Consider the following 24,249-nt stretch of genomic DNA (forward strand, 5'->3'; position numbering starts at 1 on the left):
TAATAGTATAACCAAATAATGTAGAAAATATAATCTTGGTATAGAAGAATACCTATCACGCTATATCCAATATATCTGAAGATGTCCTAAGGTGCCCAAATGTTCACCCTCCGATGTTGATCCACACAGGAATGGGTTCAAGACTCTAGCTCCACCAAAACTTGATTCTAATTGTTCAATCCTTCCAAAGGATTTAATTGGCTGATTTTCCTTCACTTCTTCCTTTCTACCTCTAAAACATTCACTAGCCTTTTTGTCCTAAAGAAGACCCTCTTGTCTTGGGTTAGGACAAAAGAGAGAGACTTGTAAGAAAGAAGGGATAAGGGAGAGAGAAGGAGAGGCTTTTTCTTGGATCATCTTTAGAACCCCAAGGCACCTCCTTATTTATAAGAGATGGAGGGATGCATCATAAAGGGATGCATCCCATCCACACACCTCATCATGATGAGGCATGTGCCAAGAGATGCATCCCATCATGATGGGGTGCTAAGGAGAAGGGTGTATCAACTTCTTTCTCACATCTCCCTCTTAAATCCTGATGATCCAAGGGCCCAAATGCAGTGAACCAAAGCCAATGGTCCAGATCTAGGTGCCATCTAATGGTCCAGATCAAGACATCATCATCCAGGGTACCATCCAATGGTCCAGAAGTAAGATGCCATCACCGATGGTCCAGATTCAGGCGCTGAGCAACGGTCCAGATCTTTCATCCAGAGAGCCATCCAGTGGTCCAGATTCAGGCGCTGAGCAACGGTCCAGATCTTTCATCCAGAGAGCCATCCAGTGGTCCAGATTCAGGCGCTAACCAGTGGACCAGATCCTTCATCCAGAAAGCCATCCAATGGTCCAGATGAAGGCGCCAACCAGTGGACCAAATCCTTCATCCAGGAAGCGATCCAATGGTCCAGAAGTGAAGGCCCTATCAAACCCAATCCAATTGGGTTTAACCAACTTAAAGAAAACATTAAACCTAATCAAATCAGGTCTAATTAAAGCCAAATGGGTTTCAACTCTTGGCTAACCCATATTAGGTCATGATCTAATCATATTAGATCAACCAAATCTAGGAATCATATTCGAATTTAATTTGAATCAGGAGCTAGGGTTTGCAACACGTGCTAGCATGTTCATCTTGCAAACATGATCTAATCCAATTAGACCCTTGATCAATTTCCTTGTATGTGACCCATTGGGTTCCTTATCTTAGCCAGCAGTAGGTGCAGGTGCAAGTTGACCTAACTTGATTAGAATACCTCTAATCCAATTTAGGTTCAATTTAGTGCTAAACCTGACTTAGCAATCAGAACCTTTCTGATGCTTTGATCTAATCAAACTCTTTGATCCGATCAACCCACAAGACATGATTGACGTCTAGCAACGTATCACGTCTACCCGGAAGATAAGGAATGTATTGGACAAATCCAAACATACCCTTCAGTGGCAAGTTACTGTACAATTCAATCCCTCAGTCATACTACATCCTGAATAAGTGCATGAGTATGGATCAATATCAAACTCAATCACTTATTCATGTCTCTCTCAATCTTTTATATGATAATTCAAACAATGAAACATTAGAAACTCTTTCTAATATTCATTTTGCTTTGATCAAAGGCTTCGTGAATCATCATAAGATTAGAGTAAGTAGGATGTTACCTTCTATTACTAGAAGTGACTGATTCCTTGTTGACCTACTCACAACCTTCGTACAAAATCCACCATATCCAGAATACCCCGTACACAACGCAATGTCGTGAATGAGGGTAAACCAAAACATAGCTTCAAGTGCACAAGGTACCATGGTGATCTCAGGTCTAAGGATCACTTGCACAACTCCCACTATGAGAACCATCTTTTGATAATTAAGTAAGAATCCATAAGATGTTCTCATGGCTGGTCATTTCAGTGAACTCATTCCTCTAATGAGCACCCACATCTTTGTATTAGTGTCTCACACAAGTGATTGTGAGATCAATCACCCTCTACATTGAGCATACATAAGATGTGCCAGTCTTTCCGGTAATATTGATCCCCGACTCAATATACCAATTTGACTGGGAATATTCTAAATTAGGATTTTAGAATTTTAGGTCTCACTGGTATGATCTCATCATAACCCTAAAACCAATGTCCTAATTTATGGGGTTCATCATCCAATAATAAAATAGATAAGCAGCAAATGATGAAACACAATGCCTTTATTGATATATATCGAGTGTCAAAGTACATGATTTGGAGGATTACAAAGAAAAACCCATCAAATGATTGGCTTATAGGGCATCTACTCTTTCAGGTGCAAGGCTCTCCATCCCCTAGGTAGACTTTGCCAAAGTCTCCCTTCTCATATCCTTCAAGAAGCTTCCGTTGGGATGTAGCATGGAAAGACGCGCCCGAGTCTATCACCCAAGACTCGTCACAGGTAGACAAAGATAGAACGAGGGCATCCATATCACCGTCTTCAGCAAGATTTGCCAGATCCTTGCTGACTCCTTCGGTGTGGTCGCCTTGCTTCCCTTTAGGAGATTTGCAATCCCTCCTAAAGTGCCCCGTCTTCCCGCAGTTCCAGCACTTCGCTCCCTTGTTCTGAGGTGCTCGAGACCTGCTGGATCTCGACTTCGAGTCGCTTCGAAATTGACCGTCCTTCTTTTGTCTTCCCCGGTCAGAGGTGTTTAGTGCACTTCCAGACGACTCCGTAGCTCCAGAAGATTTCCTTCTTGCTTCTTCACTCAGAAGCACTCCCACAACGTCATCAAAAATCAACTTCCCCGTTGCCGAAGAGTTGCTCACCGCCATCACCAGGCCCTCCCAGCTATCAGGCAATCCGGAGAGGATTAGCAATGCCCGAATCTCATCGTCAAAACTAATCTCCACTGACTCCAACTGGGCCGTGAGTCCATTGAACTCGTTGAGGTATTCTGCTATGCTGCCGCCATTTTTCATACGAAGATTAAACAACCTCTTCATGAGAAATACCTTGTTTGATGCTGAGGGTTTCTCGTACATCCGCGACAATGTTGCCATCAACTCCATCGTCGTCTTCTCGTTTTTGATGTTGAATGCCACTTGGGATGCAAGTGACAATCTGATGGTGCCGAGCGTCTTCTGATCGAGGACCTCCCAGTCTTCATCGGACATCTTCTCTAGTTTCTTTGCTCTACCTCCAAGAGGTAAATAGAGATTGTTGCTGGTGGTCCAAACCGAGAACGATTGGCACAGCGGTGTGAACGGGATTCCGTCTGAGTTGCCTTGGTTGGTGTTGATTGCGCTCCACCTTCCACCGGGAAACCTGCAAGCAAGCCTCGCACCACCACTGGGGTAGTGGGGGCCCTCCGACGATCAAGTCAGAGGAGATTGGAGGAGAAGGAGAGATAATAGTAGCAAGTAGGAGAATGCTCTGGAAGTTCTTGCTTACCCCCCCTTCTTCCCCCAGCCGCATATATACCAGGCTGGGGGGTCTTTCAGGGGGGTTCGTCATCGTGGGGCACGATGGAGCTGCCACTGACATGGCCGTTATAGGGCGTCGTGGGGCAGCGCTGGGTACGGACATGACAGGGCATAGTGGAGCTCCGCCTTGTACGGCCGTTACAGGGGATCGTGGAGCAGCGCCAGATACAACCGTTGCAGGGAGTAGTGGAGCAGGAGGCTGCGGCGTGCCTCTGGGGAATAGCCTGTCGTTATCGAGAGATGTCCGACTCGGGGTCGGGCTGCGGAGACGAAGATGTCCGACTCGGGGTCGGATTGCTGGATCAAGGGGCTGCCGACTCGGGGTCGGGCTGCGGAGCCGAAGATGTCGGACTCGGGGTCGGATTGCTGGATCAAGGGGCAGCCGACTCGGGGTCGGGCTGCGGAGCCGAAGATGTCCGACTCGGGGTCGGATTGCTGGATCAAGGGGCTGCCGTAGTCTTCCTGGGCGCGCGTGCCGGTCACGTGGGGCATGGTGGCTAAGTTCCCCCGTAACAGTAGCCCCCCACTTCCGAGCCTGGAACCAGAAGGGGAACGGGTGAAGGGAGTGATGCTTCGTGATTGCCGCCATCCCTCGGAGAGGTGCGCGCGCTTCGAGCTCCCCGCCTTCTTTATGGCGTATGGCGGTTGTTGCTGCCCTGGCAGTCTGAGGATTTCGGCGGACATCCTTCCTTAATGGCGTCGATTCGCCTTTGGGGCGCGAGCGACCCTTCGGCAGCCAGGCGTCCTCTGGCGTCACCCACCTTTCCGCCTATTTAACCGGGGGCCCTCCTCCGTCCGCCTTTCTCTTTACAGACATCTCCGAGTTTCTCCTTTGCGCTGCCGTCATTGCCGTCGGACTGTTCGCTTGCTCCTCCTTTGACGCTCTCGGAGCCGTTCTTCCTTTTCTTCCGGTGAGTTGCCCCATTCTTCAATTTAAAGCTCTCCATACTTTCTCCTTTTGTATTAGGGTACTCCAGTCGTTCCGGTCCTTTCCCCCTTCTTGACCCCGTCCTGACCGTAGATTCACTGGCCATTAGGGATGGGCGAAGTGAGAGCAGACCGCATTAAGTCGGAGCTGGTCGCTGAAGACCTAGATAGGTTCGTGGCTCGATACCACCTTCCCGAGGCCTGCAATGTTACGCTCCCGGGGCCTGAGGAGAGGATGTCCCATCCTCCTCCAGGGAAGGTCGCCATCAATGAGGGCATTCTTCAGGCCGGGTTTCGCTTTCCCCCCTCGGACTTAGTCGTTCAGGTGCTTCGGGGTTTAAGAGTGGCGCCGACGCAACTGGTGCCGAACTCATGGCGCGCCCTGACGGCCTTTCAGGTTCTCTGCCGCATGCACGAGGTTCCCGCCACCCTGAATGTCTTTTGGGAATGCTACGGCCTGAGCGGCCACCCCCAGGACAAAGGGTGGTGGTGCTTTGCGGCGCGGCGAGGGTGCGGCCTCGTCAAAGAGACTCCTACCTCCATTCACGGCTGGAAGGGGCGCTTCTTTTTCGTTGACGCAGATCCCTCTTGGGAAATCAGGGCTACCTGGGAGACGCCGATGAAGTCCCCGATTGGCCTATCGAGGTTGTCGAGGGAGGAATCCGATGGCGTCGCCGTCTTGAAGGGGTTGGTTGCCGAGGGCCGGCTCCCCCCGGTGGCTCGCCTTATTTCCGAAGATACCTTGGTGAACGTCGGTCTGAGCTCGGTCCCCGCTGACCGTGAGCCCGCCACCATTTCTTTTTTAGCTCTTTTCTCCTATTTCATTTCTTCTTTCCTTCAGTTTCTCAGCCTCCGACCATCTCGTCCTTTTTGCAGAGATCGACGACATCATGCGGTCGGACAAGGCAACGACTGTCGGTAGGACGTCCCTACTGGAAGCGGTCCAGAGGAAGAAAGGAGCTCCTCCGAGCGGGGCCCCTCCGGCGAAGAAGTCCCGCCGGCAGGCGACTCCGACGCCGACAGACGGGTCCGGACCCACCGATCAGGGGGACGCCGCGGGCGCGGACCGGCAGTTGACGCTATATCAGCCCTCCGATGCCGAGACTACCGTTTCTCCGGAGGCATCACCCGGGCGCGCCCGAGATGGACGGGTCGGACGTGATCGGTCCCCAGCCCAGCCTTCGACTCGGTCGGCTCCGGATGATACGAGGAGGGACGCGCCGAGGCCCCGGCCGAGCGGGACCCTGTCAATTCCAGGGGCGGTCCCCGCCCCGAGCATGGTCAGCATGACTCTTCCCCAAGCGATGGGTAAGGGTAAGGCTGCAGAACCACCGTCCGACTCCGGGGAGAAGTCGGGGTCGGCCTTTACTTTCGCCGGCGCCCGAAACCTCATCGAGACGGTGCTGCTGGAGAAGGACCGCAGGCGGGTCCGGGAGATGAGGGTCCCTGACGTTGGGGCTGCCAGCTGCGTCTGTCTCATGTCGGTGAGTGTTCTTTTGGTCGCTTTCATCATTTATAGGCTCTGTTGATCCCCGCCTGACGCCCTCGTTTTTCCTATCTCTTAGCTCGCCCAGTACATGATCCGCCTGGAGGAGTGCTACGAGGAACAGGCGAGGCTTCTGGCGAGGGCCGAGAGCCAACTGAAGGCAGTAGAGGAGGGAGGTCAGGCTGCGGCGGGGAGGACGACCAGGGACCTCGAGATGAGGCTCCAGGTGGCCGAAGAGCGGGCACTCGGCTTCGTCACCCTCGAGAAGCAACTGTTGGAGGCTCAGGAGCAACTCAAGGTTGCCTCGGGTCTCGAGGGCGAGATCAAGAAGGCGGAGGAGCGGGCCGAGAAGAAGTCCCGGAAGGCTGCCGACTACCGGGAGAGGTGGGAGAAGGCCCAGCGGTCAGCCGACAACGCCCGCAACCGAACCCGGTCTCTTGAAGCCAAGATGGGCGAATTGGAGTCGGCCTTGGAGAAGTTCCGCGCGAGCGACCAGGAGCTTCATTCGCGCCTGGAGGAGGCTGAGGCTGCTCGCATTGCTGCCGAGGCGAAGCACAAGGAGGCTCAGGCTGATCTGCTGAGGGTCTCCTCCGAGGCGGACGACCGGATTGTGGCGAAGGTCTTGGAGGCGAAAGCTCAGATTATGGAGCGGGCAGAGGCGGCGCTGGCCGAGAAGAGTGCGGAAATCGGGCGTCAGGCGGTACAGGCTTATCGTCAGTCCGCCGAGTTCACCCGTGATATGTCGGAGGCGGTACAGGCCTATCGTCAGTCTGACGAGTTCGTCCGTGACATGTCGGACGCGGGGTCCGACTCCTTTATCTTAGGCTTCGAGGAAGGCCTGACAAGGGTGTCGGCTAAGTACCCCGAAATTGACCTGAGTGGGATCTCTCTTCTAGACTCCTCTCCGGCGCCATTGCCCGCTGATTCTCCAACCGCCTCCCTACCCCCTGCGGACGTGCCCGGCGTTCCCGACCCGGGGGTTCCTCCAAGCTGACCTTCTGTATTTTTGTTCTTTTCTTTGTGTGTTGGCGTTTTGCCAAGTTGTATGGGTCTCGGCCCTGAAACAATGAAAGTTACTGCAAATAGAGTTTCTTCATTTCACTTTCGTCCTTCTTCTTTTTAACTCTTGGTAGCGTCTCGCTGACTCCCGACTCTTGAAATTCTTCTGGCGCTAGGCCAGGTATCTGAGGGTTAGGCCTCAGGGAATTCTTCCGGCGCTAAGCCAGGCATCCGAGGGTTAGGCCTCAGGAACTTCTTCCGGCGCTAAGCCGGGCATCCGAGGGTTAAGCCTCAGGAAATTCTTCCGGCACTAAGCCAGGCATCCGAGGGTTAGGCCTCAGGAAATTCTTCCGGCGCTAAGCCAGGCATCCGAGGGTTGGGCCTCAGGAAATTCTTCCGGCACTAGGCCAGGCATCCGAGGGTTATACCTCAGGAAATTCTTCCGGCACTAGGCCAGGCATCCGAGGGTTATGCCTCAGGAAATTCTTCCGGCACTAGGCCAGGCATCCGAGGGTTAGGCCTCAGGAAATTCTTCCGGCACTAAGCCAGGCATCCGAGGGTTAGGCCTCAGGAAATTCTTCCGGCGCTAGGCCAGGCATCCGAGGGTTAGGCCTCAGGAACTTCTTCCGGCGCTAAGCCAGGCATCCGAGGGTTAGGCCTCAGGAAATTCTTCCGGCACTAGGCCAGGCATCCGAGGGTTAGGCCTCAGGAAATTCTTCCGGCGCTAGGCCAGGCATCCGAGGGTTAGGCCTCAGGAACTTCTTCCGGCGCTAAGCCAAGCATCCGAGGGTTAGGCCTCAGGAAATTCTTCCGGCACTAGGCCAGGCATCCGAGGGTTAGGCCTCAGAAAATTCTTCCGGCACTAGGCCAGGCATCCGAGGGTTAGGCCTCAGGAAATTCTTCCGGCGCTAGGCCAGGCATCCGAGGGTTAGGCCTCAGGAACTTCTTCCGGCGCTAAGCCAGGCATCCGAGGGTTAGGCCTCAGGAAATTCTTCCGGCGCTAGGCCAGGCATCCGAGGGTTAGGCCTCAGGAACTTCTTCCGGCGCTAAGCCAGGCATCCGAGGGTTAGGCCTCGGGAACTTCTTCCGGCGCTAGGCCAGGCATCCGAGGGTTAGGCCTCAGGAAATTCCGCTCGTTGGTCGGCCAAGGCTGGCGCAAGCCGAGGCGACCGGTCGGGGCTTCAGGCTAGTCTGCTCCCGGGATGATCATCGGGTTAGCCTGGCATCCGAGGGCCAAGCCTCAGGAGATTCCGCTCGTTGGTCGGCCAAGGCTGGCGCAAGCCGAGGCGACCGGTCGGGGCTTCAGGCTAGTCTGCTCCCGGGATGATCATCGGGTTAGCCTGGCATCCGAGGGCCGAGCCTCAGGAAATTCCGCTCGTTGGTCGGCCAAGGCTGGCGCAAGCCAAGGCGACCGGTCGGGGCTTCAGGCTAGTCTGCTCCCGGGATGATCATCGGGTTAGCCTGGCATCCGAGGGCCGAGCCTCGGGAAATTCCGCTCGTTGGTCGGCCAAGGCTGGCGCAAGCCGAGGCGACCGGTCGGGGCTTTAGGCTAGTCTGCTTCCGGGATGATCATCGGGTTAGCCTGGCATCCGAGGGTTGTCAGGCCTCAGGAAATTCCGCTCGTTGGTCGGCCAAGGCTGGCGCAAGCCGAGGCGACCGGTCGGGGCTTCAGGCTAGTCTGCTCCCGGGATGATCATCGGGTTAGCCTGGCATCCGAGGGCCGAGCCTCGAGAAATTCCGCTCGTTGGTCGGCCAAGGCTGGCGCAAGCCGAGGCGACCGGTCGGGGCTTCAGGCTAGTCTGCTCCCGGGATGATCATCGGGTTAGCCTGGCATCCGAGGGCCGAGCCTCGGAAAATTCCGCTCGTTGGTCGGCCAAGGCTGGCGCAAGCCGAGGCGATCGGTCGGGGCTTCAGGCTAGTCTGCTCTCGGGATGATCATCGGGTTAGCCTGGCATCCGAGGGCCGAGCCTCGGGAAATTCCGCTCGTTGGTCGGCCAAGGCTGGCGCAAGCCGAGGCGACCGGTCGGGGCTTCAGGCTAGTCTGCTCCTGAGATGATCATCGGGTTAGCCTGGCATCCGAGGGCCGAGCCTCGGGAAATTCCGCTCGTTGGTCGGCCAAGGCTGGCGCAAGCCGCCCGACGGGATTTCTCCGTGGCCAGCTGCGATCGTGTTTCTCCTCCTCTCCAAGCGTTGCCTGGGGAACACCAGATGGGCTTTAAATGCTAATTGAGGGGTTACCTGGGAAATCGGATCGCCAGTTGCTGCTTGCGAGGAGTGTCAGTTAAGCGGCCGCGATACGCGCGTTCTTCGAGGCGGATGCGGCTTGGGCGCGAGCGGAGATACGTGGACCTAGGGGTACAGGCCACCCGGAGTGTCCTGCACAAAGAATGCGATTAAGGAGAATGACGCTTAGAAAATCGCGGGAAGATACGCCTCGAGAGCCGGATCGGCTCCGGATGCAATGCGCCCGCATTTATTGGAGCCACCCGCATCGGAACGACCGGGGGGCCGCAGTTTGGCTATAAATATAGGTGCAGGTGCGATGGAGCCTGCCAAGCCGGAGCTGTTCAGATTGCCATGGATCGTGGGCCTCCTCTCCGGCGCATGGTTGAGAGACCCCTATCGAAGGAACGGGAGGCGCGCCCTTCGCGACTTCCGCCAACTAGCCGTTTCATCTGGGATCAACAAGGAGGTTCTCCCCGGCGGAACTCCGCTCTAGGCGTTTCATCCGGGATCACGTCTCCCCTCCTTGAAGTTCAGCCTCCCGATTGAGCTCCGCACCAGACGCTTGATCCGGGGCCGCGCCTCCATATGCTCTTCTCCCTTGTATTCCTTCTCTCCCCTAACACTGGGGAGGACCGGAATATCCCTTGGAGGTGGCGTTCCCCTGGAGGCAGCGGGAGCTTCTTCTGCGGCGGCTCCTCGTCTTTTTCGTGAGGCGTGGATGGCGCCTCTGGGTAGGAGCAGTGTGGACTTCTCCTTCATCCACTTCTTCTTCATCCGCGCCGGCTCTTCGTCTTTTTCGTGAGACGCCGATGGCGCCTCCGGTTGGAAGCACCCACTTCCGGCGGGATTGCAGCCGCTTCGGATGGAGGTTTCGGGATCCCAGATCTTCAGCTCCTCGGAGTCTCCACCTCTTCTTTACTTTCTTTACACCCTAATTCCCCTCTGGGAATTCCTTGTAATCACACGAGCACGCCATTGTAACCAGAAATTATTGAAATGAAAAGTGTTATACATTTTTGAACTGTCTTTCTGGCATTGTCGTTCTACTGGTAATACATCCGCAGGTTAGCGGAATTCCAGCTCCTTGGAATTTCTCGACCATCTAGGGCCTCCAACTGGTAGGAGCTAGGTCGGTTTACCCAGCGAACCCTATACGGGCCTTCCCAATTTGGCGCTAGCTTCCCACCTTCCGCAGGTTGAGATGCTTTAGCTCGCCTTAGCACCAGATCTCCGATTCTGAAAAGCTTCGGTCGGACCTTGGAGTTGTAATATCGGGCCACCCTCCGCTGATACATCGCCATCCGAACCTGCGCCATTTCCCTCGCTTCTTCCAAGAGATCCAGGTTCCCTCGGAGTTGCTCCGAATTGGCCTCGGGTCGGTGCGCGGCCACCCGAGGTGAGGGGAGTCCGAGCTCCACGGGGACAACGGCTTCCGTGCCATAGGTTAGGCTGAAAGGTGTCTCCCCGGTAGGGGTCCGATGCGTGGTCCGATACGCCCAAAGGACATTCTCGAGTTCTTCGACCCAAGCTTGCCCCGTCCGACCGATTCGCGCTTTGATTCCTTGGAGGATTGTCCGATTTGTGACCTCGGCCTCGCCGTTGGTTTGGGGATGCGACACAGATGTGAACCGATGCTCGATCCCGAACTCCTCGCAGAAGTCACGGAAATGCTTGTTGTCGAACTGTCGACCATTATCCGAGATGAGGACCCGAGGTACCCCAAATCGGACAATGATGTTCTTCTTCACGAACTTCCGGACTTGCGCCTCCGTGATAGTGGCCAGCGGCTCTGCCTCCACCCACTTGGTGAAGTAGTCGATTGCAACAATCAAAAATTTCTGCTGAGCTGAAGCGACGGGGAATGGTCCGAGGATATCCATTCCCCACTGGGCGAAGGGCCAGGGTGCAGTGATTGGTGCCAAGGGGATAGAAGGGACTCTCTGGACGTTGGCGTGGCGCTGGCAGGCGTCGCATTTCCGTACATGATCCTTTGAGTCCTCCAACAAGGTAGGCCAATAATAGCCTTGCCTCATGATCTTGTGCGCCAAGGACCTAGCCCCCAAGTGTGATCCGCAAACGCCTTCGTGGACTTCGCCGAGGACGTAGGCCGCTTCCGAGGGGTGGAGGCACTTTAAGAGGGGGGCGGTGAACGAGGTCCGATACAGCCTCCCTTCATAGAGTACGTAGTGGGCGGACTTCATAACAAGTCGCCGAGCTTGATCTTCGTCTTCAGGGAGGATCCCTTCGGCGAGGTAGGCGACAAGCGGGTCCATCCAAGACGGCTCTGGATCAATCGCCATCACCGCTCCAGCCTCGCCGATGCTCGGGGCATCCAGGGTCTCCAGGTAGATCGCCCTCGACAAGTTGTGCGCGTCTGCGCCCACTAAGCGGGACAACCTGTCGGCCCTGGCATTTTCACTTCTTGGGACCTGCTGGATGTCGACACTGCCGAGGTCGGGAATGAGTGCTTGCACCTTCCGGACGTAATTCTGCATGGTCGGGTTCCGGGCCTCGAACTCCCCACGGACCTGCCCGACCACCAGCTGGGAGTCGGTGAAGACCTTCAGGCGCCGGATGCCGAGCTCCTTGGTGAGTTTGAGTCCCGTGACTAGGGCCTCGTACTCCGCCTCGTTGTTGGTCACTGGAAATCCGAACCTCAAGGCATACTCGGCTATCACTCCATCAGGACTGGTAAGGACCAGCCCGGCCCCTCCACCTTCGGGGTTCGACGACCCATCGATGTGAAGCGTCCAAATCGGGAGATCGAGGCTGGGTGTTTCCGGCGACCTAGGTTCCGCCTCCTGCACCGTGCACTCAGCGAGGAAATCCGCGAGCACCTGGGCCTTGATGGCGGGTCGGGGCTGGTAGCGGATGTCGAACTCACCAAGTTCTACTGCCCACTTCACCAGCCGTCCCGCATTCTCAGGATTGCTGAGGATTTGCCGCAGCGGTTGATCGGTCAAGAGGGTGACAGAATGGGCCTGGAAATAGGGGCGAAGCCTCCTGGTCGCGGTCAGCAGCGCGAAGACGATCTTTTCAGCCTTCGTATACCGCGTCTCGGCATCCCGTAGGACCCGGCTGATGTAGTACACAGGCTTCTGGAGCTTTGCCTCTTTCCGAACCAGTACCGCACTGACTGCGGTTGGGGAGACCGCCAGATAGAGGTAGAGCATCTCCCCTTCTTGCGGCTTGGACAGCAGGGGAGGAGACGCCAAGTATTCCTTGAGCTGGTCGAATGCTGCTTGACATTCGGCCGTCCAGAGGAAGTCTTTTGGGCGTTTCAACACCTTGAAGAAAGGTTGGCAGCGTTCGGCCGATTTTGCCACAAATCGTCCGAGCGCGGCGACCCTCCCAGCGAGCTCCTGAACCCCCTTCACTTTGGTCGGAGGGGACATATCTTGGATGGCCTTGATTTTGTCCGGGTTGGCTTCGATCCCCCGCTGGTTGACAATGAAACCGAGGAACCTCCCGGCCGAAGCGCCAAAGGCGCACTTCGCTGGGTTCAGCTTCATGCGAAACTTCCGCAAGGTGGCGAAAGTCTCCTCCAGATCCGCGATGTGCTGGTCTGCACGGCGGCTCTTCACCAGCATATCGTCCACGTACACCTCCATGTTCCGGCCGATTTGCTCTTTGAAGATTTTGTTGACGAGGCGCTGGTAAGTGGTGCCAGCATTCTTTAGACCGAAGGGCATTACCTTGTAACAGTACAGCCCCCGGTCTGTTATAAAGGCAGTTTTCTCCTCGTCCTGTGGAGCCATCATTATCTGGTTGTAGCCGGAGAAGGCGTCCATGAAAGACAACAGCTGATACCCGGAAGTCGCGTCGACCAGTTGGTCTATCCGCGGAAGCGGAATGCTATCCTTGGGACACGCCTTGTTCAGGTCGGTGTAGTCGACGCACATCCTCCACTTTCCGCTCGCCTTCCGGACAAGTACGACATTCGCCAGCCATTCGGGGTAGCTGACCTCCCTTATGAATCCTGCCTCCAAGAGCTTGTCTACCTCCTGGTCGACCACTCGGATCCGATCCGGGGCACAGTGTCTCTTCTTCTGTTTTACCGGTCGGTGGGTCGGGTCGACGTTGAGGGTGTGAGAAATGACCTCCGGGTCGATCCCAGGTACATCGGCCGCCGACCAGGCAAACACATCGACATTGGCTCGGAGGAATTCCACCAACCGGGCCCGAGCTCCCAGGTCGAGATTGGCGCCGACCCGGATCGTCCTGTCCGGGCGACCTTCCTCGAGGGGAACTTCGATCACACCCTCGGCCGGCTCCCCGTGCCGCAAGGCCACCTCGTCTCTGGCGTCGAGGGACTCGACGCTTAAGGCTTCTACGGGCTTCTTCCCTTTGAGAATTGCTAGGAAACCTTGCCTTGCGGTCGGTTGGTCACCTCAGACCTCTCCAATCCCGGCCGCCGTGGGGAACCGCATGAGCAAGTGGTACGTAGAGACCACCGCGCGAAGGGCGTTCAGTCCGGGTCGTCCGAGGATAGCGTTGTAGGCCGAGGGAACACGGACGACCAAGAACCCGAGCCGCACCGTGGCTTCTGCAGGTGCAATGCCCGCAGTCACAGGCAGCTCAACGACACCTTCGGCCGAGATAGCGTCACCAGTGAATCCTATGAGGGGGGTGGATGTTTTGTGCAACAATTGTCTGGACAAGCTCATCTTTTGGAAGGCCTCGTAAAACAAAATATCAGCTGAGCTTCCACTATCCACAAGAACACGCCTTACATCATAGTTTGCCATAGTGAGGGAGATCACCATGGCGTCATCGTGGGGGGTCTGAACCTCCTTTACATCTTCATCACAAAAAGTGATTACATTACCGACCCTCTGCCTCTTTGCGACGGCTGCCCCGGACGCTTCAGTCGAGCCCCCTGCGTTCCTCTCGGGCCGGGGGCAGCCCCCAGTGATAGTGTGGATCACGCCCGCGACGGGTCGATTCTGCTCCCGAGGCTCCTAAGGGGCCGGGTCGGCCGGACGCGGGTCTGCGGGGGGACGTCGGTCGTTCACATATCGACCGAGACGCCCTCGGCGGATGAGAGCCTCGATCTCGTCCCGAAGCTGGAAGCAGTCTTCGGTGTCGTGGCCGTGGTCCCGGTGGTACTCACAGTACGCCCGAGAGGGCCTCCTCCCAGGAATCTTCTTCATCTGTCTCGGGACCGGGAGGTCCTCCCGCCCCTTGATTTCCATGAGGATCTGGGCCCGGGGAGTCAGGAGAGGAGTGTACCGGTTGAAACGTCGGGGCGGAGAACGAGGGCGTAGGGCGCCGTGGTTCCTCGCCGGCGACAGGCTTCTGCGCCAACGTTGAGGCGTCGGGCTCCTCCTCTGGCGTGCCTCTTTTCGCCTTTTCTTCCCGAGCTTTGGAGGGATCTCGGCGACCTCCTTGCTCCGGTGGGCGGCCGCCTCCTCGGCGTCCGCATATTGGTTCGCCCGGGACAACAGCTCCGGAAAGCTCCGCGGCAGGCGTTTGTCCAGGGAGAAGGTGAGTCTGCCCTTTCGGAAGCCACGCTTCAGGGCTGAAAGAGCCACCTCCTGGCTCAGGTTCCGGACTTCCAGCGTAGCCTTGTTGAAGCGGGTAAGATAATCCCGCAAGCTTTCTCCCTCGTTTTGCCGGACATCAAAGAGGGAGTCGAAGACCAGTCGCCGCCGGCTACTGACGGCGAAATGGGTGATGAAGAGGCGAGTAAACTGGTCGAAGGACTGGATTGAGTTAGCCTCCAAGCCGGCGAACCATGCCCTTGCCGGGCCACGGAGGGTCGCCGGGAAGGCCTTGCAGAGGAGAGGATCTGATGCTCCGTGGAGGAGCATAAGGGTCCTGAAACTCTCGACGTGATCCCGCGGGTCCGCCGCCCCGTCATAGGGCTCGATCGCCGGCATTTTAAACTCCGGCGAATTCGGAGTCCGCAGGATCCTCGAGGCAAGCGCCGGCTGGGAGGAGATCTCCAAGTCGGCGAAGGGATCTTTGGAGTGGCCCTTCAGGACCTGGAGTTGTCGGTGGAGATCGTCCACCCGCCGGTCCAGGGAGCGCGACCGATGGGTGGGAGACAAGGAGCACCGAGAAGGGGACCGACTGGAGCGCGGGTTCCTTGAGGACTGGGGGGTCTGGGAACGCGCCCGGGCCCGCCTTTCGTACCCCGCGCAGCTCTGATGGGAAGGTCCCGGCAGAATGGACCGTGCTCGAGAATCTTCCTCGCGCCGGCGCTCCTCCCCATGGGAGAGGAAGGAGCGCGGGTTGAGGAGGACAGGTGAGCGCTCAGGGAGCAGCGGCTCCTGGGCCCGCTGCGGCGCCCGAGACATCACACCCTGCAGATTCTGCACTGCCTCCGCGAGGGTGCGAACCTGCTGGGCTAACTGGTCGAACTGAGCGGCTTCGACCATCTGAATGGGAGGTGGAGCGGTGGAGTGTTGCTGAGAATGTGTTGGAGACGCAGCGGCCTCCCGGCCGGAGGCGCGAGAGGCCCCGCGACCGGAGGCATTGGAAGCTCCACGACCACCTCGCCGTGCCATTACGATCGCTCTAAGATTCGGCCCTTCCTCTAGCGCCAACTGTTGCTGGTGGTCCAAACCGAGAACGATTGGCACAGCGGTGTGAACGGGATTCCGTCTGAGTTGCCTTGGTTGGTGTTGATTGCGCTCCACCTTCCACCGGAAAACCTGCAAGCAAGCCTCGCACCACCACTGGGGTAGTGGGGGCCCTCCGACGATCAAGTCAGAGGAGATTGGAGGAGAAGGAGAGATAATAGTAGCAAGTAGGAGAATGCTCTGGAAGTTCTTGCTTACCCCCCCTTCTTCCCCCAGCCGCATATATACCAGGCTGGGGGGTCTTTCAGGGGGGTTCGCCATCGTGGGGCACGATGGAGCTGCCACTGACACGGCCGTTACAGGGCGTCGTGGGGCAGCGCTGGGTACGGACATGACAGGGCGTAGTGGAGCTCCGCCTTGTACGGCCGTTACAGGGGATCGTGGAGCAGCGCCAGATACAACCGTTGCAGGGAGTAGTGGAGCAGGAGGCTGCGGCGTGCCTCTGGGGAATAGCCTGTCGTTGTCGAGAGATGTCCGACTCGGGGTCGGGCTGCGGAGACGAAGATGTCCGACTCGGGGTCGGATTGCTGGATCAAGGGGCTGCCGACTCGGGGTCGGGCTGCGGAGCCGAAGATGTCCGACTCGGGGTCGGATTGCTGGATCAAGGGGCAGCCAACTCGGGGTCGGGCTGCGGAGCCGAAGATGTCCGACTCGGGGTCGGATTGCTGGATCAAGGGGCAGCCGACTCGGGGTCGGGCTGCGGAGCCGAAGATGTCCGACTCGGGGTCGGATTGCTGGATCAAGGGGCTGCCGTAGTCTTCCTGGGCGCGCGTGCCGGTCACGTGGGGCATGGTGGCTAAGTTCCCCCGTAACAGAGATCCTTCTGGTAAAGGTAATCTTCTATTTGCATCTTCCAAAACCCGAAGTTCGTGCCATTGAACTTCTCAATTCGCAACTTCCCTTCATCCGCCATTGCAGAATAACCAATAGCTCTGATACCAATTGTTGTCGGCGCCCCGCACCGGAACCCACTCACACCAGCGCCGCCACCGACGTCGGACAAGCAAGAGAGATACAAACGGATAAGCACTCTCTCGCTCCCTCGACTCCAGACTCAAGGATCACCTCTTCGCTCCGCCTACGAAGGGCAAAAGATTACCCCGTGGTATCAGTAGGATAAAACACTTGAGCACCGCAACGGATTATCAAAGATCAAAGGAAGAAGAAGGAAGAAAATAGCAAAGCAAACACAAAAATGTAACGAGGTTCGGCTACAAATAGCCTACGTCCTCCACCGCTCCAAATCTCAATAAGGATGAACTGATTACAGAGATAGCACACACCCGAACGATCACAAGCGATCGATCTACAAGAGATTCACACAGAATTCCCTTTGCACAAGAAGTAGGATCCCAATCCTCTTCTTCTCTAGAACCCTAGCCTCACAAACAAGAGTCTCTCTCAAATATACGGCCAATAATCCTACCCTAGGGCTCTCATGAGTCCTATATATAGTCTCAAGACCTTCAGATGATCATAGCCGTCGAAACGCCACCAAAAATACCAAAAGAAAATCGTCCGTACGATTTTTCGCGAGCCCGAGTCGACTCGGCTGAAGTCCGAGTCGACTCTGGCACGTCTGAACAACTTCCAGTTTAACTGGCACGATCTCGAGTCGACTCCACTGTATCTCGAGTCGACTCGACGATGCTCCGAGTCGACTCGACTGTAGTTCGAGTCGACTCTGACAGTCCAGACAGAAACATGGTTTTTGCGGCTTTCTCCTCTCGGGTCGACTCGACAGACCTCGAGTCGACTCGACTGTTCCCGAGTCGACTCGACTGAAGCTCGAGTCGACTCCGACAGTCCGCCAGACAGAAAACTATGCAGAATTGATTTTCCTTCAATTCTCTTCATCACCAAAGGTCTCCACATACCCCAACAATTAATATGTAATTAAAAAGAAATATGCAATGATCAAAACTTTCATAAGTCTAAACTTAATTGAGAATTAAGTATTATGAAATAGAATTGTAACTCAATTAATTGACATTGCATAATTTTTTGGGCATATGGGTTAGCTTGAATCAAGTTCCTATGATTGGGTTAGACCTAAGGTTAGAATCATACATGGACAAATAGAATTAATTGATCAAATCTAATTAAGTAGTAACTAGATTAGGTCAAGAAAATTCTAGATCAATTTACAATAGTTGTAGATGGATCAAGTCCATGTCTTTGATTAGACCAAGATGGAACTTGATTTAGGCTCAGAGGTGTAGCCCGAGTCATTTGAGTAATCAAATCGAAATTGATTAACCAGTCGGTGTCTAAGGTAAGTTTGGCAGTTTTGACCGGTGGTTTTTAATTGGGAGCTACTCGTACTGATTCGTCTTTGTCGAGTTAATGGCATATCCCTTCCACCGATCTCACTTACCTGGCCGACATGGTCAATCACATTTTGATTGGATCACTTAATGATTCGAGTTAGCCCATGCCTATAAGGAAAATCAGTTTGACTGATTTAGGTGCCTCCTTAACCGGTTTGAGTCTAATCTGATTTGGTGAAGTCAGTGGAAGAAATTAGACTAACCGGATCTTCTTATCTATCCTAATTAAGAAATTCTCTAAAATTATTAGGTCCTTAAAATGAAATGGTTATGGGGATAACTAGGTCATAGCCTCCCATTAAGTTGGATGATAATGGGTCCAATATTTTGATAATTATTGGAGGCGCGACACGCCTGGTACTTATCAAGCATTGGAATTGTCATTCAATATATGATGAGTTAAGTGTACCTTCAATAGGCGGTCAGGTGAGCCGAGCCACACTCGGGCTTGGTCGTCTATTAGTTGATTAGACTTAACCCTATCATTTAATGGTTGGACCTGACTAGGGTATTCGGTGGAGGCGCCACACGCCTGCCGAAGAACCTAGGGCAAAATTATCACTAGAAGTTGCTGGGTGAAGCAACTGGTTTAGAACCTACTAATAGGTGCATATGGGTTAGCCGAGCCACACTCGGGCCTATATGCATCTATTGGGTTCTAGTGCCTACTAAAGAATTAGGAGTAATTTTTCGAATTGGAGGTAGAGGCTACCAATTTGTATAAAATAGTGGGAGTACCTTTAGACTAAAGTCCAAGTCTAATGTGTTTAGTCAATTCATATACTAATAGCCAAATTTTCTTTTATACAGAAATGGCCACTAATTTGTCACTTTGCTCATTATTGGATAATGACAAGTTGACAGGTCCCAACTTTAATAATTGGTATAGAAAACTGAAAATTGTGCTAGAGTATGAATGGATCCTTTATGTGATAACAGATCTGGCACCTGAGCAGCCCGCTGCTAATGCACGGGGTACAGTCAAAGACACTTATCAGAAGTGGCTCAGTGATCATATCACTGTCCGTTGCATTATGCTCGCTGCAATGAATGATGAGTTTAGTAGGCATTTTGAGAATGCGCAGCCGGAAGACATCATTTAAGTGTTGAATGAATCTTTCGGTATTCCTGATGATGTTGAAAGGCACAAGACTAGTTGTGCTATTTTCAGCACACGTATGAAGGATGGAGCTTCGGTGACTGATCATGTATTGTACATGATTGAGTTAATCGAGCGCCTAGGCACTTTCGAATCTCCCCTACATGATCAATTGGGGAAGGATGCTATACCGAATTCTCTTCCTGGTTCGTACTGCCCATTTCTCACCAACTTTCGTATGACGAAACTGGTAGTAAATTATCACCAATTGTTGGGTATACTACAAACTTTTGAGAAGGATCACCAACTCCTAAAAGGGTCGGTGAATTTAGTGGTAGGTTCGTCCAGAGGTCGTGGTACCTTTAAGAAAGGAAAGAAGAAAAATAAGAATCAAAAGAAAAAGGTGCAACGTGCTAAGCCAAGTCAGACAAAAAAGATTAAGGCTGACCACAATCTGGCAAAATGCTTCTATTGTAAGAAGCAGGGGCATTGGAAGAGGAATTGTCCTCAGTACCTTACCTCACTTGACCCGAACAGGCTAAGCAAGAAAAAAGGGCAATCAGTTGCTGATCAAGGTATTTATATGATAACACCTTGTAATTTTCTATAAGTGATAATTCAACCTGGGTATTAGATACTGGAAGTCCGTTTAATATATGCAATTCGTTGCAAGGACTTCAGGTCAATGAGAGATTTGAAAACAGCGAGAGATTCCTGAATATTGGAGATGGAAGATCTGTTCCAGTTCTAGCTTTAGAAAATCTCAAACTTGTTTTCAATTCTCATGTAGTTGTCTTGAGTGATTGTCACTATTGTCCTACATTCTTATTGAATGTAATTTCCGTAGGCCTTTTGGCCATGAATGGTTATGAAATTTCAATAAAGAAATGTTCTTGTGATATCATTATGAATGGTGTTACTGTAATGAATGGACAATTGAGCAATGGCATCTACTTGTTATCACAATCTGTTAATGTAATGTACACGTCAAGTAAGCGTCCTAGAATAGATAATCTCACGGATGTCTACCTTTGGCATCATAGGCTAGGTCATATTAACAAGAATAGGATGAACAGGTTAAGTAAAGAGGGAATCCTCAATGTTAATAATTGTAAATTATTGACAACCTGTGAGTCATGTCTTCTTGGTAAGATGACCAAATCACCTTTTACCAAAAAAGGTGAACGAGCAAGTGATTTATTGACTCTTGTACATTCTGATGTATGTAGGCCAATGAGCACAAATGCTAGAGGTGGGTATTCATATTTCATTACGTTTACAGACGACCTTTCTAGGTATGGTTATGTCTATTTAATGAGACATAAAACTGAATCATTTGAAATGTTCAAATGATATCATAATGAAGTAAAAAACAAACTGGAAAGAGTATTAAAACTCTTCGATCAGATCGAGGAGGCGAATACCTTTCCAATGAGTTTTTGACATATTTAGGAGAGAATGAGATTCTCTCCCAATGGACTCCTCTTGGTACACCACAGTATAACGGTGTATCAGAAAGAAGAAATCGAACTCTGTTAGACATAGTTCGATCCATGATGGGGTTTGCTGATCTGCTCATATCCTTTTGAGGATATGCTCTTGAGTCAGCCTGCTACATTCTAAATAAGGTTCCAAGTAAGTCTGTAAATAAAACACCACATGAGATGTGGACTGCACGTAAGCCGATGCTCTCTCACCTTAGGATTTGGGGGTGTCCAGCGTACGTCAAACGTTTGAAGACAGACAAACTTGAACCCAAGTCTGACAAATGTTTCTTTGTTGGTTATCCTAAAGAAACTAAAGGATATTACTTCTACTTTGCTAAAGAACAAAAGTTGTTCGTAAGCAATAGAGCTGTTTTCTTAGAGAAAGAATTCCTTAGTGAAGAAACTAAAAGCTCTAATGTTGAGCTTAAGGAAGTTCAACAAGTAGAAGATTCGACACCATCTACTGAACCAATTGAGTCGGATTTGATTAGATGAGATCCAGAACCCATCTTAGATGCACCATTAAGGCGATCAGGTAGAGTACCACGTCAGCCGGACAGATACTACGGTTTCTTGGTCTGGGACGGGGATCCTGTCGAACTTGATGAAAATGATGAGGATCCGATCACCTATATGGATGCTATGCAGAGGCATGACTCTGATGCATGGCTTGGAGCCATGCAATCCGAAATGGAATCCATGAAGGTCAATGATGTATGGACATTAGTTGACCCACCCGAAGGGATTAAACCCATAGGGTGTAAGTGGATTTTTAAAAGGAAACGGGGCGCAGATGGAAAAGTAGAGACCTATAAAGCCCGTCTGGTTGCCAAGGGATATCGTCAACATTATGGTATTGACTATGACGAGACGTTTTCTCCTGTGGCAATGCTTAAATCCATTCGGATTATGCTTGCGATAGCAGCACATTTAGACTATGAAATCTGGCAAATGGATGTAAAGACCGCATTTCTAAATGGAGATTTAGAAGAGGAGGTATATATGATACAACCTGAAGGTTTTACATCTACAGATGAGTCTAAGGTGTGCAAGCTACAAAGGTCCATTTATGGATTAAATCAAGCTTCACGGAGTTGGAACATACGATTTGATAAGGTGATCAAATCATATGGCTTCATTAAGAATGAAGAGGAACCTTGCATTTATAAATGGGCAAATGGTTCAGTTATCATATTTCTTGTTTTGTATGTGGATGACATTCTTTTAATCAGGAATGACATTCCTGCATTACAAGGAATAAAGGTTTGGCTATTATCTCAATTTGCCATGAAGGATTTGGGAGAAGCATCTTACATCCTAGGGATGAAGAGGGTAGTTCTATATACACCCCCCTATTGCTAAGGACACCCCCCAAAAACCAAAAAAAAAAATACCCAAACTAACCTTTAGTGTAATTACCATATTGCCCTTGAGATTTTCTCATACACCCCCCCTTCCTCCTCCTCCGTTTCGTTTTGAAAAGAAAAAAAAACCCCCCCCTCAAACCCCCCTTAAACCCCTCGATCCATTTACATCGTTTAGGCGATCTTTGAAGGAGATTTAAGCCCCATTCGAAGCATGGACAAGCAACTAGTGATTTGGGACGAAGAATCGGCCGCAAAGGTACGTGTTCCACCTTGTTTCAAAATTTTTTTTTTTTCACGGTTCGTGCTCCGTTCGGCACTGGATCGCCGAACAAAAGGCTTCTGTTCGGCTGAACAGTGCCGAACAGAAGCCTTCTGTTCGGCAACCCTCAACCGAACAGAAGCCTTCTGTTCGGCTGCACGGTGCCGAACAGAAGCCTTCTGCTCGGCTGCACAGTGTCAAACAGAAGGGTTCTGTCCGGCTCTGTGCAGCCGAATAGAAGCCTTCTGTTCGGCACTGTGCAGCCGAACAGAAGGCTTCTGGTGCCAAATCGCGTGCCGTGCTGAATTTTGTGCCGAACAGATCCTCTGATTCATTAATTCTTGGTGATAAATTATTTTATATGTAGGGCTATGCTACAACCGAATCGAGTATAATTGGATCAGAATTTGTACTGGATTACACAAGCGAATTTACAACTTACGAGGTATTATAATGTATTGTGCAATTTTGTATTAGTTTAGCGAGCTATTTTTACAACTGTGTACTTACATAAATTGTTTAATGTATAGATCTTCAAGAGTAGAGAGGACTTGTGTAATTGGTGTCGTGAAGCTGGGAGGCGAAATGGTTTTGTTGTTGTAATCAAATCATCTGATGCAGGTACCATTTCTAAGAAACCCAGAATTACGTTAGGTTGTGAGAGGGGTGGGACGTACCGAACCAAAAAAGAAAAGCGAATAAAGACTGCCTGTGGGACAAAGAAGTGTGGATGCCCTTTTGCATTAAGAGGAAAGAAATTGGATACTGCGGATGATTGGATATTACTGGTCGTATGTGGAGTGCACAATCATCCCGCTGCAGAGAATCTGGAGGGGCACTCATATGCAGGGAGATTATCTGAGCAGGAGACGGAATTGTTAGTGGATATGTCGAAGAGTTTGGTTCGTCCAAAGGACATATTATCTACATTGAAGGAAAGAGATGCCCTCAATGTTACGACTATCAAGACTATCTACAATGTACGTCAACGGTTTAAGGTTGCAGAGAAAGCCGGGAGGTCTGAAATGCAACATCTATTAGGTAAATTATCAGAGGCTAAATATATTGAGTGGCATAGGAATTGTACTAATACGGATGTTGTGCATGACTTATTTTGGGCACACCCTGGCAGCATTGATTTGTTCCGTGCATTTTCCCGTGTGTTGATAATGGATTGCACGTACAAGACGAATAGGTATCGTCTTCCGCTCTTAGAGATTGTGGGGGTGACATCTACTGACATGACATTTTCAGTTGCTTTTGTATACTTAAATTCTGAGGAGGAAGAAAGCTATACTTGGGCATTAGAGAGATTGCGCAGTGTCATAGCTGATGATGTTTTGCCTGAGTTGATTGTTACAGATAGAGACTTGGCTTTGATGAATGCAATTCATAGAGTATTTCCTACTGCTAGACATTTATTATGTAGATGGCATATTAGTAGGAATGTTTTGGCCAAGTGCAAAAAATTTTTCGAATTGAAGGAGAAATGGGATAAATTTATTATGAGTTGGAATGTACTAGTGCTGTCCTCCACGGAAGATGAGTATAATGATCGCTGGAGTGCACTGCAGAGAGAGTTCGGTACCTATCCAGATGCACTACAGTATGTGTCAGATACTTGGCTGAGCAAATACAAGGAAAGATTTGTTGCGGCGTGGACGGATACATGCAGGCACTACGGAAATGTGACGACAAATAGGTATCACAAATAAAGACTCATTTAATTTTAATTTGCCTCAATTGTTATATCTAACTTTCATTTGTTTACTAGGGTCGAGAGTGCACATGCAAACCCCCCACGGGACTCCATCTCCTCAGGGGGAGGTGGAGGCAAGACAGTAGAGTTAGATTGATTGTTTATATATGTACAATTTTTGAAAGTTGTAAATTTTTTTGGCCTCTTAGAGTCATGTACTGTGAAACTCCATCATCAATATAAATCAAAAAATATCTGTCTTCGCATTGTTAGATTGATTGTTATGTGCACTGTTATATTTGTGTAAAATAGAACGGGCCAGGCTTTACAAAGATTACA

General features: G+C 51.9%; 1 protein-coding gene across 1 annotated transcript; it reads left to right on the forward strand.

Annotated features, from left to right (window-relative positions):
* Positions 1–21,940: 21,940 nt before the first annotated feature.
* Positions 21,941–23,999, forward strand: LOC149753303 (putative protein FAR1-RELATED SEQUENCE 10). Its single transcript, XM_089923868.1, has 3 exons — positions 21,941–22,208; positions 22,579–22,656; positions 22,742–23,999. Exons 1-3 carry the CDS (start codon positions 22,164–22,166, stop codon positions 23,924–23,926), a joined length of 1,308 nt encoding a protein of 435 aa, XP_089779994.1. The 5' UTR covers positions 21,941–22,163; the 3' UTR covers positions 23,927–23,999.
* The last annotated feature ends 250 nt before the right edge of the window (positions 24,000–24,249 follow it).

Source organism: Phoenix dactylifera, chromosome 6 (genome assembly GCF_051530095.1).
Source record: "Phoenix dactylifera cultivar Ajwa chromosome 6, Ajwa_hap1_PhDact_Kaust_v1.1, whole genome shotgun sequence".
In the NCBI taxonomy this organism is placed as follows: domain Eukaryota; kingdom Viridiplantae; phylum Streptophyta; class Magnoliopsida; order Arecales; family Arecaceae; genus Phoenix; species Phoenix dactylifera.

Bases quoted from the DNA above. Each gene is read 5' to 3' on its own strand.
- LOC149753303 (XM_089923868.1), top strand. From the start codon at position 22,164: ATGGACAAGCAACTAGTGATTTGGGACGAAGAATCGGCCGCAAAG. The intron at 22,209-22,578 runs GTACGTGTTCCA...TTTTATATGTAG, and splicing joins ACGAAGAATCGGCCGCAAAG to GGCTATGCTACAACCGAATC. The intron at 22,657-22,741 runs GTATTATAATGT...TTTAATGTATAG, and splicing joins GCGAATTTACAACTTACGAG to ATCTTCAAGAGTAGAGAGGA.